This window comes from Nelusetta ayraudi, unplaced genomic scaffold (assembly GCF_046127955.1).
Source record: "Nelusetta ayraudi isolate G7.1 ecotype Tasmania unplaced genomic scaffold, CSIRO-AGI_Nayr_v1 ptg000007l, whole genome shotgun sequence".
NCBI lineage: Eukaryota > Metazoa > Chordata > Actinopteri > Tetraodontiformes > Monacanthidae > Nelusetta > Nelusetta ayraudi.
The window spans coordinates 7,988,588-8,005,185 of record NW_027466057.1 but is presented as its reverse complement, the minus strand read 5'-3'; the positions used below and the strand labels follow the sequence as shown (position 1 = coordinate 8,005,185).

General features: G+C 44.8%; 2 protein-coding genes across 3 annotated transcripts in view; one reads left to right on the top strand and one right to left on the bottom strand.

Moving 5' to 3' along the window:
* LOC142883480 (signal-induced proliferation-associated 1-like protein 1) overlaps positions 1 to 16,598 on the bottom strand; it is a 192,445-nt gene that overhangs the window by 71,996 nt on the left and 103,851 nt on the right. The window lies entirely within an intron of this gene.
* Positions 1 to 16,598, top strand: part of zdhhc14 (zDHHC palmitoyltransferase 14) — a 42,835-nt gene that overhangs the window by 8,909 nt on the left and 17,328 nt on the right. For both annotated transcript variants that reach the window (XM_076018396.1, XM_076018395.1), the window contains exons 3-4: positions 2,993 to 3,153; positions 14,736 to 14,888. In XM_076018396.1, coding sequence (XP_075874511.1) covers positions 2,993 to 3,153; positions 14,736 to 14,888 — 314 coding nt within the window. The remainder of the gene's footprint in view (positions 1 to 2,992; positions 3,154 to 14,735; positions 14,889 to 16,598) is intronic.

Genomic DNA, 16,598 nt, shown 5'->3' with positions numbered 1-16,598 from the left:
TTCTGAAACAATATCACTATTTCTCCACTCTTCTGCTTGGCCTCTGGAGAGGGGAAGAGAAGCTGCGCTCTCTCTCTCTCTCTTTCTCGCTCTTGCGCGACGGAGGCGTCGTCGCTCCTCTGTCATTTCTTTATCACTTCTGCTCCCAGCGTCGCCTTTGCAGTCAGAAATCTGCCAGCTTTTTAAAAAGAAAAAATATTATTATTATTTATTTGTCATTGACTCTCGGAGCGTATTTGGCTGCAGAGTGCGAAGACGCGTTTACTTTACTGGATTATCGTGTGTTCTGTGTGGCAGCAGGAGGGTACGCGCAACTGATAAATAGAGAGCAGCCCTAAGTCAAAGTGCGGCTTATTATTGGGATGAAAGTCAGTGTGCAGCACTGCCTCTACCAGAGATATGTGCAAACACAATCTGGGGAGACAAGTGTGTAGGGCTGAAATGCTGGCTGTGAGGCGAAGATGCTGCTACGAGTGTGTGTGTGTGTGTTTGTGTGTCGCGAGCGTGACACATTTGGCATCCGACACTGTGACCTTGGCACTTCCAGGCACATGTTTGACTGGCGAAGTGTTGCTTTGCACGGCGTTGTCCCGCCCGCTGGTGTCCCAGACTTCCCTGTGGGCTTCGCTTAGTTCAGTCTCAGCCCAGATGCAGAGAACAGAACAGAACAGCGGGGCTGGTTGGTCAGCGCCCTCTCAAGCGGGGTAAAAAGGACGGAGTCTCACAAAAGCGTTAGCGCAGAACTGCGACCTGAAGGTGCTTGACTGATGTGGAGCGAAGCTCAACCCAGCTGGCAAGCAGCCATCTGCTCGCACTGCTGTCCTGAGCGCAGGTATGCAAGCATGGTATGGAGATCAGATCTGACAACTGAAGTGTCGGTGCCTAAATGTACATCACATGAACAATCATGACTGATTGGCAACTCCTGCTGTTTTGAGGTGAAAGCCTTGGCTGCTGATCCAGTTTTCAGCATCATCTCAACAGCCTCAGTTGTGTGGCCGATGGCTCCCTGGTCGACGGCGGGCGCACCACCGCAACCTTTTTAAAGACCCATGTTAAAAATGTGTAAACAGGGTTGTAAAAAGTGCAGTAGGCCAGCAGTCTGGGGAAGGATGTAGGAAGTGGCGGTGATGATGTGCAACGCACAGCCTGCGTCTGCTAGAAGCCATGGATGTATCATAAGAATCTTTGATAAGCATCTCAATTAATAATGGAGCCGGTTTACCTTTAGTTAAATGCAGAACCCTGCAGTGTATTTTAGTGTGGCTGTGGGTTTTTTTTTTATTTCTGTTTTACTTTTTGGCTGATATTTTACTCTCACGTGATGTTTATCTGCCTTGTTGCCCAAGTGTGTGTGTGGGGAAATGTTTTGTGCGCAGGTGAAACTCAAGCCTCCTATTTGGCCCAGATAATCGCATTTCACAGAGATTGTTCCCGGTCTATATTTGTGTATTCCCCACTAGCTGTCACAGATAAAGTGAAACATGGGGAGTGTTAAAAATAGCCGGCCGTGCTCATGTGATGTTGGCACGGATAAGCGGATGTTAACGCCCTCCCATGCTCTTGCCATATGAAAGCCGGTGGGATGGTGCGAGGCCAACCAATGCATATGATTTTATTCACACACACCCGTACGAGACGCACTCAGCGGTGCGATGTCGCCGTGATTAAGCGTCTATTTTAGCTTTTACATTTACTCCAATGTATAATACTTACTGGCTACGTCCACTGTCGTGTAAATGCGAAAAAAAGCGTTTCCATGAGACTTTTGCGATATAGCGTCGAAACCTATCAGCAATATTTGAGAGGTTTTTGAAAGTTTAGGTTTCCCCATTACCAGTTTTATATTGCGATATTTAGGGTTTTTTCTAGGGGTCATGAAAAGGCAGCTTGTGTGTGTGTGTGTGTGTGTGTGTGTGTGTGTGTGTGTGTGTGTGTGTGTGTGTGTGTGTGTGTGTGTGTGTGTGTGTGTGTGTGTGTGTGTGTGTGTGTGTGTGTGTGTGTGCTCAGATAGATGTACATCTGCTCTTCCGCCACTCTAAGAAAGAGAACTGCCAGGCAGTATCTTAGGTTTGATTCTTATTCTGGTGGATTGAATCAAAAGTGACTCCACTTCATTTGTTGTTGTTGTTGTTGTTGTTTTCGACCCTTTTTATCTTCAGGCTTCTGATTCGCTGGTGCCTGCGGTGCCTCATCTTTAGAGGCGCCGCCTGTTTGTCTGTGTTTTTTTTCCCCGCATTGCCTCATAGCTTGTTTATTCATCTATTTTATTTTATTATATTATATGTTATATAATATAACATAATATGGAATATCTTATTCGATATTATATAATAGAATATACATTTAAAATACTGTCAGTATTCATGGATTTACGTGTTTAAGTTTAGGCTTCGTAACGTGGCTTCTTAAAAGATTTGCCGTTTGATCGCAGTTACTTCTCTCATGTTGCGTTGTTTATTTTCCCTGATGTGACTGTGGTGTGCTGCTCTGTTTTTTTGTTTTGTTTTGTGTTTTAATGGACCTGCTTTGAATGTTGTTGGCACACAGTGGTTGCTTGTCTTGCTGCTTCATCTTCTTTCATGGTCACTTCCTGATGATAACCATAAGTAAATACTATTGAAACCCTTCAGCCTCGATTATGAAGTTAAATAAATGCCTGACGCTGAGAAGAGCACAATCGTCAAGGATCTGTAAACTCTGTAAAGAGTTTTTTTTTTTTTTTTTTATCCACTTAGTGGCAGTTTAGATAACGCATTTAATATTTCGCCACTTCCTAGACGTCAGGCTCCGCGCCGGCTCGGCTTCTGACAGCATTTGTATTTTGGCAGATCACCAACCATCTGGCCCAACGTTTCATTTAGTCCACACATCCCCCCCAAGCCCTGGCTGTTAAAACTGTCATGTTTGATTACACAGGCGTCCACTGGCACTCGCGCAGAAACCCTGCGACCTGCTCACACTGTCTTCTGTCTTTTCTCCGTCCCACCAGTTGTCCCTTCTTGGCGGTGCAGTTGACCCCGGTCATCCCAGTGATCGGAGGCGTGCTCTTCATGTTTGTGCTGGGGACACTGCTGAGGACCAGCTTCAGTGACCCCGGGGTGCTGCCCAGGGCCACTCCGGACGAGGCGGCCGACCTTGAAAGGCAAATAGGTAAGACGGCGACACTCGATACTTGTCGGCTCGTCCGTTTCGAAGCTTCTCCCCTCTTTCCTCCCCTCTCTGACCTCAGTTTATCCTTTAACCAGCTGTCTCAACACCGTCTCTGAGAGCCTTGCGCTGTGTTATTCGGGGGTGGCCCGGTCCGCCTTGGCCACCTCTGCTCCAGATCTTCTGTCGCAGAGCGTCTCTTCACTGTCTGGGTGGTAGTGGTGCCTAAACAGTGACGAGCGAGCGCTGTAGTGACTTGCACCACTTGGTGGAAAGGCACAAAAATCACAAATGACTTCCATTATCGTAAATATGTTTAAAATAAACACGCATAATTATGTTTCAATCGGTCATTTATGTTTATTGTTTTAATATGTTGCTTATAATTTAATATATAATTTATAGATGAACCACTGAAGGAGCTGTAAGAACGCAACTTGGCTGTGTCTGCTTAAACTTTGTTACGCAACACCATTACCGTTAAAAATGAATCATTTTATTCAATTCAGCCATCGTGACATTTCACAGCGGTTTAGGTCAATGACAGAGTTGACATCAAGAGTGAAAATTAACATCTAACGTTACCATCCGTCATTTGATGGATGACTTTCTAATTTTTAAAAAAAAAGAGTCAAAGAAAGCACAATACAACTCCTACTGTTGGTGCAGCAAAGAACTAAACACCTTTGATGTCTTTCACTCCAACTGCTGTTTGCCCAGTTGGATCAGTATTGAACTCCTGAATTTCACTATAATGCCGTCTGAGTAGTTTTATTCTTTGTTCTGTGGGACTTTGATGGAACAGAAGTCTCGGTATGTCAGGAATCACTTGTGGTGAAAATGAATCACAGACCTCTGAGCTCTGACAATAGCTCAGCGTGAGTCACAACAATGGAAAAAATGTTAGTAATGTGGATTCACTCTGCTCATATGAAATGCCATACTGCCGCTCTTCTTATTCCTTTTTTTTTTTTTTACATTATATTTGAAACTCATAAAATGAAAAGCTTTTGCATGTTGTTGTCGTTCCCATATTGAAAAAACATTGCTCATCATTATTTACGCAAAGTAGCTGTGTCTTGGTATGTTTTCTCTCATAGTAGCAGCTGTGATATGCTTCCCTCTTTTACACCAGGGCACCAATCAAACCACTGAAAGTCACTGAAATTCTAAGCGATATTTCTAAAGTTTCAAGAAAAGTAGCAGGTGTTTCCATTGAGTGGTGCGAAGCGCACAAGCCGTACTTCTCGTAAAAATCTGGTCCCGCGAGTTTTACGAGAATCACGTTTGCTTTTGTTTGTTTGCATTAGTTTGCTGTCCAGAATGGTTGTCACGTTTTCCTCTTTGATTCCCCGTAAAAAGTGTTCCGTCTCCTCCTCCGTCCAAACAAAACGGGCCATTTTCACTTGAAGTGAACTGGTCACGTGACCCCGTACGCCACGTCCAGTGACGTGTAAAATGTTTATTGCGCTATTTAGGTCTTGCACAATTCTACGAGTGATGGAAACGCGGCAACTGTTGCCCTCCGGCTTACTGTACCAACACCTCTTTAGTCTGGTTTAACTTTTTAAACTTCCTCTTATTAAAAAAAGAACATTCATTTCAAGTTTTTCTCTTTTGGGATGTGGTTCATGCATTTGAGCGGCGACGATCCTCCCCGCTTCAGGCCACCGGGGCCTCATTAAACAAACTCTGGACTGGGCTTAATTAATCTCATTAGGAGACCAGAGAGATTTCAGAGCGAAGGTAAAGTACAAAGAGCTTGGCTGCAGGGAGCGGCGGCTTGAAGTGGCCCCGTGGTGGAAAAACTATATTGGCAGCATTTGTTTTGTTTAGTTTTTTTTCAAAGCGTAAACAAATGAAAGGCTGAAAGCATGGACGGTCGCGCCTCTCTGTGTGTGCTAACCAGTGTGCTAACCAGTGCAACCATGTGGCGAGCACGTGCAAGGTAAAATTGAGCGCGGTCGCATCGGTGTGAGTGCATGATGTTCAAGTGGTTCCCGAGCACCTCACTTGCACTGGTGCTCGGTAACCAGCCATTGATTTTGCATGGCTCTCTAGTCGCTGTGTTCAAACACCCACTGGGGTTGAGCGCCGATTGCTTGTAAGACTGGTCGAGGAGCGCGGAGACTCGTCTAGGGGATCTGACACGATTGCAAACAACAGCCAACCAAACAACTGGATGATGTTAATGACACACTGCTGTGTGTTCTTCCTCAGACAACCTGCCTTCAGTGTGGCCCGCCAGTCACAGCGGCTAGTGCGGCGCGAGTTCAGTTGTGACTGGGACATCGTTGTTCCAGGTGGAAATTTAGAAGCATTGAGAGTCATAAGACAGAAGACCGTTTTCCTTCAAACAGGGAGGGATGCTAAACACATTTCAAATTCCATTTGGCCGACTACTTTGCAAGAACTAGCATGTATGTGAATATAATAGGAGTCATTAAATTGGTGGTGTTTTTTTTTTTCCCCTTTTTTGGCATAAAATAACATTCTTGTGGGAATAAATATCATGGCAGTCAGTCTGCAGTTGAACTCTCCCCATATCCTGGATTCTGTTGCTTTAAGCTAAACATGCAGGACTATAAACATCATCACTTAATCGTAATAATACAAATAATGTATTTTTTGACAGCTATAAAGATGGCGTATACATAATACTCTTTATTAAATATGTACATCAAACATAGTGCTTGAGCCACATTTGCGTGATAGAATGTCAAATATCGTATCTATTATGTATTATATTATATCATATATTTGATGTCTTCAGTATATATCTACAGTGTAGAAAGTAGTAAAGAAAAAGAAGAAACAGGCGTGTCCAAACTTTTGACTGGTAGTGTACATTGTACTGTGCAGTGTACAGTGTACATTGTACACTACCAGTCAAAAAAACCCCAAAAAATAGATTCGTGAATGGTTTTGGTGCCACAGGGGTGCAGACACATTGGTTCCCTCGCTTCCAAGAAGCGCTCCGTCGTGTTTGGAGTGGAAAACCTGCAGCCATGAGAGCGGAAGCTCACACAAAATAACAGGACGAGAGCGACCTGTGGCACGAAGGTAATTGTCTCCCTCAGCACCCTGCACTTATCACATGACGGCTCAGCCAGGTTACACCAGTTTGAAAAAAGCCGTCCAGTAAAAGAGGAAATCTACCGGAGCTGAATAATTTGGAGCGTTTTGTGTTTTGTTTTTTTGTTTTTTTTTTGTGTTTCCAATGTCGCTTGTAACAATTACAACAATGTTCTTGACTCACTGGTAATTGCCTAAACATCCACAGTCAGCCCTGTTTTTTGTTTTTTTTGCACGCAACTGACGGCAGTTGTTGGCAGACCTCTCCTGCACCAGCTTTGGTATTAATCCTGCTCGCTTTCATTTAAAAGAGTGGGGATTGTGAAGGCAGGAGTATTTCATGCAAATAAATCAGTCCTCTGGGTACGTGGAACTCTACAGCTAAGGCTATGGAATGTGATCTGCCTATTTGCACGACTAGTAATAATAATAAAAAAAAAAAAAAACCCACTCGAGTCTTGGCATTTTCTTTTCTCTTTTGCTTCTTTAACCTTTTCTTCAGCCTTTCAAAGTGCGCCGTCTCCACTTGCAGTTCCGTTGCGCTGCCTCTCTGTTCAAACACATTTAATCCCCCTCGGTGCCTCTGCTCAGGCTTGCGCCGCTGAGCACGGAGCCTCACGCTTTGTAGCCGCAGCGTGGCGTGGCGTGGCAGTTTGACGTGCGAGGACATTACTCGCACATCTGTTCGCTCTTAGTCCAATCAGCCAGAACCCATTCAAACTCCCAGCGCAACCTCACGATTAAGAAAACAGCAAAACAACACGTACATGGCTGGTCTCTTACTGGGCGTCACGTCGTTTATCTCTGGTTTCCCTCTCCAAACCTCGCTCCTCTCAACGTCTCTTAACGCTTTCGCGTCTTCATCCGTGGTGGTTTGTGTCGTCGCCTCTCAATCCTCTTCCTCAACAATCTCATTCTGACGAAATGGCACGGCTCCCGATGTCGACCAAAGCCCCTGGCGGGACGAGCGTGTGCGGTTAACTCTTCTCAAACTTCAGCGTCTTTGTTTGCGAAATCTGTCTTAAAAAAGTTTTCACAAGACGAACATGCGCAACGCGCGGTGACTGCCGCAGGGAACGGCTTCAGCCGCAAGTGATATTTAGTGATGTTCTAGGTGCCATCTGTTCACACTGTGTGACAGTATATATATTTGGCGAACTGGGTGCAGACTTGCTGTCCCGGACAGCTGCTTCCCCAGGAAATGCGGGTGCTAGACTCCCGCTTCCAGCGTGCAGTGCAGGTGCTTGATTTGTTGTGGTACGTATAATAATAATAATAAAACTTTATTTGTACAGCGCTAAATCACAACCAAAGGCGTCTCAAAGCGCTTTATACAATCAGAGAGAACCAACCGGGCCCCCGGAGCAAGCAAGATGCGACAGTGGCTGGGAAAAACTCCCCTGTGGGAAGAAACCTGGGGCAGAACCAGACTCCAGAGGGCCATCATCCGCCTATGAGTAGTTGGGGTGAAATACAATAATAGAGGAGAGACAGAGAAAGAGAGAAAGGAGCAGAGTGAGCCAGGGTGGCAGACAGGACAGAGTGAAAAACAGATACACCAACCAGCCATTCACAAAATGGATATAGACACAACGAATAGGAAATAATTCAAGGCTGCTGTCCGCATAGGCTGTAATTGTCCATGCTTTGGAAGGCAAGAGCCCAGCTCGATGAACAATCTGCCGATAGGACAGGTCCAGGTCCTAGGCGTGGTGGTGGGACAAAGCGATGACACCAAGACCCCCAGGACAGCACAATCCAGCTCCTGGCACAGTGGTCATCACCTGCCGGTGGACACAGAGACTGCTACAGCATCATGCATATCGAGCATACTATACCAAGCATAATGAGAGCTAGTTTGGACAGAGTAGATGGAGTCAAAGATTGTACGTATGTGGTGCCATCAACATTCGCACAAAGTCACAGCTTGGTTTTTGGAGTCAATTTGTTGTAAACCGTATCCATACTAATGAGGCCACCGTATTCATTAATAAGCATCAGAAAGTACTGCAATGCATTAAGAGGGTATTTTTTTTTGTTGTGTCCACGTCTAAGGATATTACAGCATTCGTAATATATATCAGTATTGAAATGACGTCTCGCTCCAGGGACCAAAATGGAGTTAAATTGTGAAGTTTTCAGCCCAGAGTCCCACAACACGGACAAGTTTCACCAGTAGATCCATCAATAAATGATGATGTTTTTCACTTTGATTTCAGTGCTAAAAGACTCCAATTCAACACCGCTCATATTGATCTGTTTTCTAAACAGTGCAGGAACTACACGTGAAAGGTCGGGATCACTTTGCCTTGTCTGCTTCGATCAGGAGGGAAACTCGATCGGGCGGCGGTAGCCGCTGTCAGTCTGAGCAGCACTCAACTCAGTTTTGTTTCTTTGGTTTTGGTTCGCTGTTTGAATGCTTCATCTTCTAGCGTGTAAACAAGAGATTAGAGTGTGTTGCCTGAGCATGGCCTGCCCTCAGAATATGAGCGAATACGTAAGAATTGAGAAAACTCTCCCGTTGGAGAAGGTTTGAAATAAGTGTGGGTTGAGGAAAGGTTCCACAGCTAGCGTGTTGCTGCTGCTGCTGCTGCTGCTGCTGCCGTTGTTTTGCGCCTAAATTTCTCTTCAGCCCCACATTTGATGTCTTTGCATGTCTCCGTGTCTTCGCATGTCTGCGTGCCTCCCCAGTATGTCAGGACTAGACAGTCTGGCATCTGTTCAGGGACCATATGCCAGCTCCAAAAGACTCTGTGAGGCATTAATCAGGGTGAGAGACGGTCAGAGCCGCCCGTTTCTTTTCCTCTGGCCTTATATGGTTCAAGCAACACTCTTTCTTTTTTTTTCTTTTTTTCTAAGTTGCCCAGCCAGACTCGGAGGCCACGAGATGAAATATCTATCGGTAGGCTCCGAGTTTGTCTGGCTGGAGGAAGGATGGGCGCTTGGTCAGGGGATGGAATGATGTTTAGGCCTGTCAGTCTGGACGCAAGCGGAAACACCCTTCCCCACCCCACCCCCACCCCCAACTATTGTTTGATTGGTTTTAAATGAACAAGGAGCGGCTTTATGCAAGGCACGTGCATGCTTGGCAGAATCACAAGGAAAGTTTGTCTCATGTGTGGGATGAGAAAGCGGCGTCGGCGTCGTTAAGTGTGATTCACCTCAGAAGGTATGTTGCCCTGGCAGAGATGTTGTGCGCTCTTCACGCGCGTTGGTGTTGATTAATTGCTTCCAGAAGAAAGAAATTCATGAACTCTGAAAAGCTCACAGTTTGAGCACAATGCACACCAAGTGCGATCACGATATGCAGGTGTTTGCATTGAATGGTGTGAAGCGCATGAGCCATCATTCTGGGGAAAAAAAATCTCATCCCGCGAGACGCCGCCTTGAGGAGGATGGAGGTAGAAAACATTCTGCGATACATCCACATTTCGATGATGTTTTTGCCGTCAAGAGCGGTTGCTATATTTCCCCCTTTGATTACTTCAAAAAATATTGAGTCTCCTCCGTCCGAAGACAACGCACCATTTTCACTTAAAGTGAAGTGGTCATGTGACCCTGTAGGTCACGTTTTAAATGTGAACTGAGTGTTGCCTTAACACTTTTGCGGTATACCTCTATGTTGATACGTCCGAAAACCACCTCATGAGAGCGTCACAACCTTCTAGCCATATTTGAAAAAATTTCAAAAGGTGTTTCCATTACTATTTTTTTTTTTTATTACGATATTTAGATTTCGTGCAATTCTGAGGGTACTGAGGAGTGCTCAAATCGAAACATCCCCTAAAATACCTTTGACCATATCTGTAGAGCGGTTATCTTCTCCGACTTCTATCTCCTTTTGAACCTTGTTATTATTTTTTACGACGCTTTCTAAATGGTTTCTTTGTGGCGTATTTTGTCTGTGTCTCTGCCAGGATCCCAATTCAGACCAAAATACACTGCTAATCACCAGAGAGGGAGCAATCCTCTAAGATCCTAGAACCCGCCAAATTGCATTAGATCCTCCAGCCTCCGTCCCTGTTGCACAGCAAAGCAGACGTGTGTATTGAATTTTTACACCTCGCAGGTCCGCCTGTAGTATCCACTACGGGCTGGTATTGGTTTTGGCTTGAGGCAAACTTGTCTTTCGGTGAGCACGAGAAGGAACGTACAAAAATACAACCCGAATCTAGGCAAGAGAATTATAAACCCCTCAATAGAAATGCTCTGCAGCCCTGAATGATAATCATCATTAATAAAAATGCACCATTGTACGCAAAAGACGCGTCTCTGACTGCCGCTAACTTTGCGGATATTTCCAGCGGGTGGAACTATTGGAGCCTCTGTTGGGCTTTAAAAGCCCCGCCAGCACAATTTGGCTGCATCGTTACGCTTAAAATTAGTTTTTTTGTCTTGCATAAATTCACACCTTATTTTGAGTGACAGCCCGGTTGCGGCTCTGCTCGATGCTCGCGCTGCCTCGGCCGCTTTTTTTCCTCTCTCAGCGTCGACTCGAGAGCCACCAGAGAAGCCATTTCTGCTTTTTCCACTGTAGTCGTATGAATAATAAATCGTAAATTGTGCTTCCGCTGAAGGGAGACTTTGCCTTATGAAACCACTTGACATTTCACCCGCTGCGTTCTTGGCGCCGCTGGTATTTTCTGAAAAGGCAGGTATCGGCTGCGGGCCGGATGAGGCATTTTGGGTCGGCGCTGCCACATCACAGCGCTCCATCGCAATCGGCTGTGACAGGCATTGATTATTTTACGGACAGAAAATGTCTCTCTCCCTTTTATTTTGCACTTTCTGGATACCTGTGCACGTTGGTAATCATCCAGTTCCCGTTAGTCACGGGAGCACGGGTGCAAATACAAGCCAAGCCCGCAGCCTTTGATAATTCGAAAGCCGCTGTGTTAACACGCCGTGACCCAATGTGATCGTGGGTGCAGGTGTCTCTGAGTCCTTGCTGTCAACAGTAACGTGGTTCTGAAGTCCACCCAGATAAAGGTGCGGTCGTTTGATAAAGATTAGCTGCTATGTTGTCAGAGGAAAACAAAACAATCAGTTCCAGTTTAAAGAAAAAAAAGAGAAATTTAATCATTTATTACAAATATGATGGAATATTTCTTTCCTTCTCTCTTGCTTGCTATAGTCCTTTTGCATCTCTCTCTCTCTCTCTCTCTCTCTCGCTCTCTCTCTCTCTCTCTCTCTCTCTCTCTCTCTCTCTCTCTCGGTCCATGTTCTTAAATTACATGAATATAGAAGAAGCAGGAAAGCGTATCAATATGTGCAGCTGCACATCACCTGACTGGTTCTTCCCGCACTCCTCTTTGCCGGCGCTGCTGGTTGGCTGGAGGCGTCCGTGTCTTCGGGTCGTCAATCCATCCATCACTTTGTACTCCCTGCGCTCCCGGGTAGAACACGCTGTGTCGGGAATCCATGTGTGAGAAATTAGAACTTCTTCTCCTGCAGCAACGGTCATATTTTAGTGTTGTGGGTAGAGAACAAAACTGTTTTTTTAATTTAGCCACTGTTATTTTTGTTGTTGTCGCTTTTGTTGTGCCAGGCAATAAAAAAAAAAGAGTATTATGATCCTTGACCGTGTTTTGTGTGTCTACAAATCATCATAATAATCATTATTACAAATTTATAATAATGATGTTTTGATGAGATTTTATTTGATTATACAGAATTTGTTCAGTTAATAAGATTTTGACACAACCAGATTTAGTGTTGTCAAAACATCCTCAGCGTCTGTCCAGTTTCAGACCCACACAGAGTTGATGTGTGTGTAAGCAGCAGTTCCTCCAGTTTGATATTTATACCTTGGAGTTCCAATCTTTAACAATTGAATTAAAAGTTCCATCGTAGACAGAATTCCTTTGAAAATAAATAAATAAAACAATTTTCTGTTTGTATGTGAACCCACACTGTTGCAGTTTCCATTCAATTCTTTTCAATTCAGCTAATTTTCCTCTCGACATTTCCCAGTGTGTGCCGAAACCCACCGCTCCTGCTACCTAGAACCAATAATAAAGATCCTGAATAGGTTATAAAATGAGACCTTTTTAAATGTCGGTTTCTCCGGAGCAGTTGAAGGCAGACAGTGCACAGTGCAGTAAGCACTCTGGCTTACATTGTATCCACATTAAGTGACGTTGCACCAGTGCAACTCATTCTCACTCAATCAGTCGCACAGAATTGACATAAACCTCAACGATTGCCATTTTAACACGACAAATCCAGACGTTTTTTTTTCTAACATTAAAAAATTAGCCTCGTGCTCTAACAAGGCTTTAACTGAGTTGTTATGATCCGCAAGGCACTCCTCACAATTGTGTCTTTCTAGTGGAGTCTTTAGAGAGGGCAGAGTCTCGGAGGGAGTGTGGAGGAGAGCGCTCTATAGTCATCCGTCACAATGGAGGCAAATTCAATGGGATGGAATTTGCCGGTTTCCTCTTTTCTCCTTCAGAATTGTCAGACACCTACGCGCGACTCCGAGGGCCTGTGCAATACCCCACTAACACGCACACGCAGACGCACACACACACACACACACACACACACACCCCGCTGTTAGCAACTGTGCTTGAGTAAATCATCCCCATAGCATCTTTGCTACACACTGTCTAGCTGTTGTGCTGCTGGGAGAAGGCACCGAGTGAGCGCTGGACAGCAGTGAGATAAACACTCCACATTTTCTCGGCTTGAAAGTTGGGCTGCAATTAACCGTTGTGTTTGGCGTCAACTAACCTATCAATTTTTCTTTTTTTTTTTTTTTTGATTAGTCACGATTATGTTCTTTATTTTTCACCACCTATTTTGGGCTTCTGTTTGACGTGACTTGCTTAAATCGTCACACCGGTGTTATACCGCTGTACTCTGACAGCATACGTTTTGAAACAAATCAAGCTGCAGTGAGCTGATGGCGTTGCCAGATGCATGAAGTGCTCTGTAATAGAAGTGTGGATGCAGTTTCTACTCTGAGAAGTTGCTGGATATGGCAGTACCTGTCAAACAGACAAAACTTTTGTTTTGAGTTATTTTCCTAAATTGAGGTTCATTTTTATCCACAATTAAATCTGTTCCGCTGGAGCGCTCCTTCCAGTGACAGCCTGGAAAGCAGCGGGCGTGGCATTGCAAGTGCATTCTGGTGGTAGTTGCACGTTTTCTTCTTCTTCTAAAAAAAAAAAAAATGTGTTTGTGCCTTTTTCAGCAGGCAGGAGGTGCAGATTTCCAAAATAACAGCAAACGTTTTTACTCCACCGGTGACCCAATTTCAATTGACGTTCCTGTCCCGAGCAGCGAACTGCTCCTTTGTGCGACTGTAGCGCTGCGTACTGACTGAGTTCTAAGCCGCCGTGAAGCATTTGTTCTGGATGACACCTCGGCAGACTGTGCGTGGCTGCTACGAAAAAGGCTAAAACGGTGGAGTTGATTAAACATAATGAGCTGCGGGCTGCTGAAGCTAAGCCGCTGATATCACCACACGTACCTCTACCGCTGCATAGGCGGAGGCTTTGCCAGCTCGCAGCCGCCAGATAAGATGCATTAAGCCATAGGTGTCAAACTCTGGCCCGCGGGCCAAATTTGGCCAGCAGTATGAGTATTACATTTGGAGTATTATATTTATTATACAACACCGCTAATAATACAAATCCCAGAATGCTCTGCAGGTATTTTGGCTCATCAGTCAGGACAGGACGTTCATTGAAGGATATGGTTAATTGTTGTTCATTTATTTTTAGATGTACTATTAGCCTGTGGGAAAAGCTTACTGATGATTTATATCAGAGGGCTGCAAATAAAAAGAGGCATGTAATTATTTACATTTATTGATTTTTTTATGTTTTTTTTTTTTTCATTTGAAATCTGTGTGAAATATTAAGTTATTAATTGTATCATAAAAAGCTAAGACTTGTTTGGGTCCAGATGTTGGCCCCTCCCCCCCACTTTGTCCAGGTTTTACATTTTGGCCCCACTGTGTGTGTGTCTGTGTGAGTTTGACACCCCTGCATGAAACCAACTGCACAACTTGGGGACAAACGAGCATAAATGATAATGAATAACACCGATTCACCCCAAGTCTGTTGCTCTTTATTGCGTCAGAGAGGCTGATTTCACCGATGTGATACGCTTGTGCTAAGAAAAGAAAGCAAGCATGCCATTAAAATCCATCAGTGACCCTTTACTCTACATCTAAGTACATGCTCTCTGCTGCATGAAATGCATTATCCGTGCAAACTGCAAAGAAGGGGTTGGTATTTAAGAAAAAAAAAAAAAAGAATCCATGATGCTTAAGATAGATTTGAAACGGCACATCACAGCCTTGTGTCGGCGTTGTGCGTGTTTTTCGAACGTTTTTAGTTTATTTTCAGCTTTTAATCTGTGCCGTTTTATTAATACACCAACATCATCAGTGCCGTGTGCACTAAAGTCTGTGGAGTGGAAACACTGGCATTCTAATGGTCCTGTAGGGCTTTTTCTTTTCTGATTCCTGATGCATCTCTTCATCTCTTTTCCCAAAGACGTGGCCAACGGCAGCACCGGCTACAGGCCCCCCCCCAGGACGAAGGAGGTGGTCATCAACGGCCAGACAGTCAAGCTGAAGTACTGCTTCACCTGCAAGATCTTCAGACCGCCACGTGCCTCCCACTGCAGCCTCTGCGACAACTGTGTGGGTGAGTGACAACCAGAACCGTTTCGGTTCGATTCTCGCCATTTGACTTTCCGTCCCAAACTCTTTCAGACCTGCAGAATGATGAATGATGCAGACTGCTGAGAGAGAGAATTGCTGAGAGAGAGCTGAGAAAACGGCGACACAAACAAACTCATTTCTCATTGGCTGATGCCAAGGTCAGGTTGATCAGAGACAGACACACTTTAAATTGAAATGTGTACGAGGAATCTGAGATGTATAAATTAACGAATAGAAAATGTTTAGAGTCGTGGTGCACTTAGAAGCTGCATTTAGCCTCCAGACATGATTGCATGCACTGTGCAATGCAGATTATATCAGAAGTAGTCTAGATTTATTTTCCCATACATCAAACAAAAAAATACAAACAAAGACTGTTTTTACATCCACTGCTTATTTGTCCTGATACTCACCTATGTTATTTCTAAATGACTAAGTGGTGTGTAGGAAGCTCGTGCAACATGCGCTGGGTCTGCTTTCATTTCATACCTTTGCTGTTTGCACACAGTCCATGTAGATCAGACAGGAAATGAAACACGCACAGCATCTGGTGGACTTCAAAATCTAAGAATAATCACAATGGACTTTCGTAAAACGTAAAAATGAAAAGACACATGAGATAAATAAATTGACTCAGAGTTATCGGCGGGTGTCAACTATGATTACTATACTACTATTAACTATACATAACTTTTTACTTTTCCGTATTTTCTCTGTTATTTACATTGAAAGGTTGAATTTATTAACACTTACAGATATTTCCAGTGACTGAAGAAATAACCCAGTAACATTGACGTGACCTCACCAGATTAAAGCTAACACATCTAATCAACCTGATGTTTATCAAAGTGCCCTGTTACTCACTGCATGATGAGCAGGTGCGAGCCGCACGTCCCTCGTGATGTCGGAGCTCCAGTAGCACAGAAGCGAGCCGCTCTCCTGCCGTAGGTCACGCCAGGATGGCTTCGCAGCGCGGGAACTCTGGGCCGACAAAAGCCTCGACGCGTTTTGGCACGCAAAATTTAAACGAATAGTTTAGCCAAGGAAAACACATCCGTATGCGAAGTAGAAACAAAGCTAAATATTTAGATAATAACGCTTTACTAGCGGGAGTACACAGCGCACGCACACACACACACACACACACACACACACACACACACACACACACACACACGCCTGCAGGAGTTGGCACCCGTGCAGAGGGACGGGGGAGACGTTACAGTCGGACAACATCAAAGCCCCATCCGGCGGAGAGCGTGGTTTGGAGAAGACTGAGAAATAGGCAATTAAAACAGAACAGAAGCACGCGGAGACCTGCGAGCCGATGTTTCTCCCCCTCCCCCGCCCCCCTCATCAAGGGTTCTGCGGCGCTCAGCCGTCGGAGACGACTCCCTCTTTCAATGTCTATTTCCTCGTCAGGAACACGGCCCACCGATTCCCGTGGCAGATGAAAGACGCCAAAGTGATAAACAAGGAGGGCGGGGGAAAAATTGCGCGCCGGCAGGAAGGAAGTCAGACTGGCAGATGAACAGAAAAGATGGAAGGGCAGCAGTTTTTCACATGTGTGCTATATTTGGCCGTGCGCGCACATTTTAACTGAACTGAACTGATACTGTGAAATGTGTATGATCGCGCTCGCTCTGACAGATTGAACGTGAAGGGCTTCTCTGGCCGAGCGTGAATGCAAATG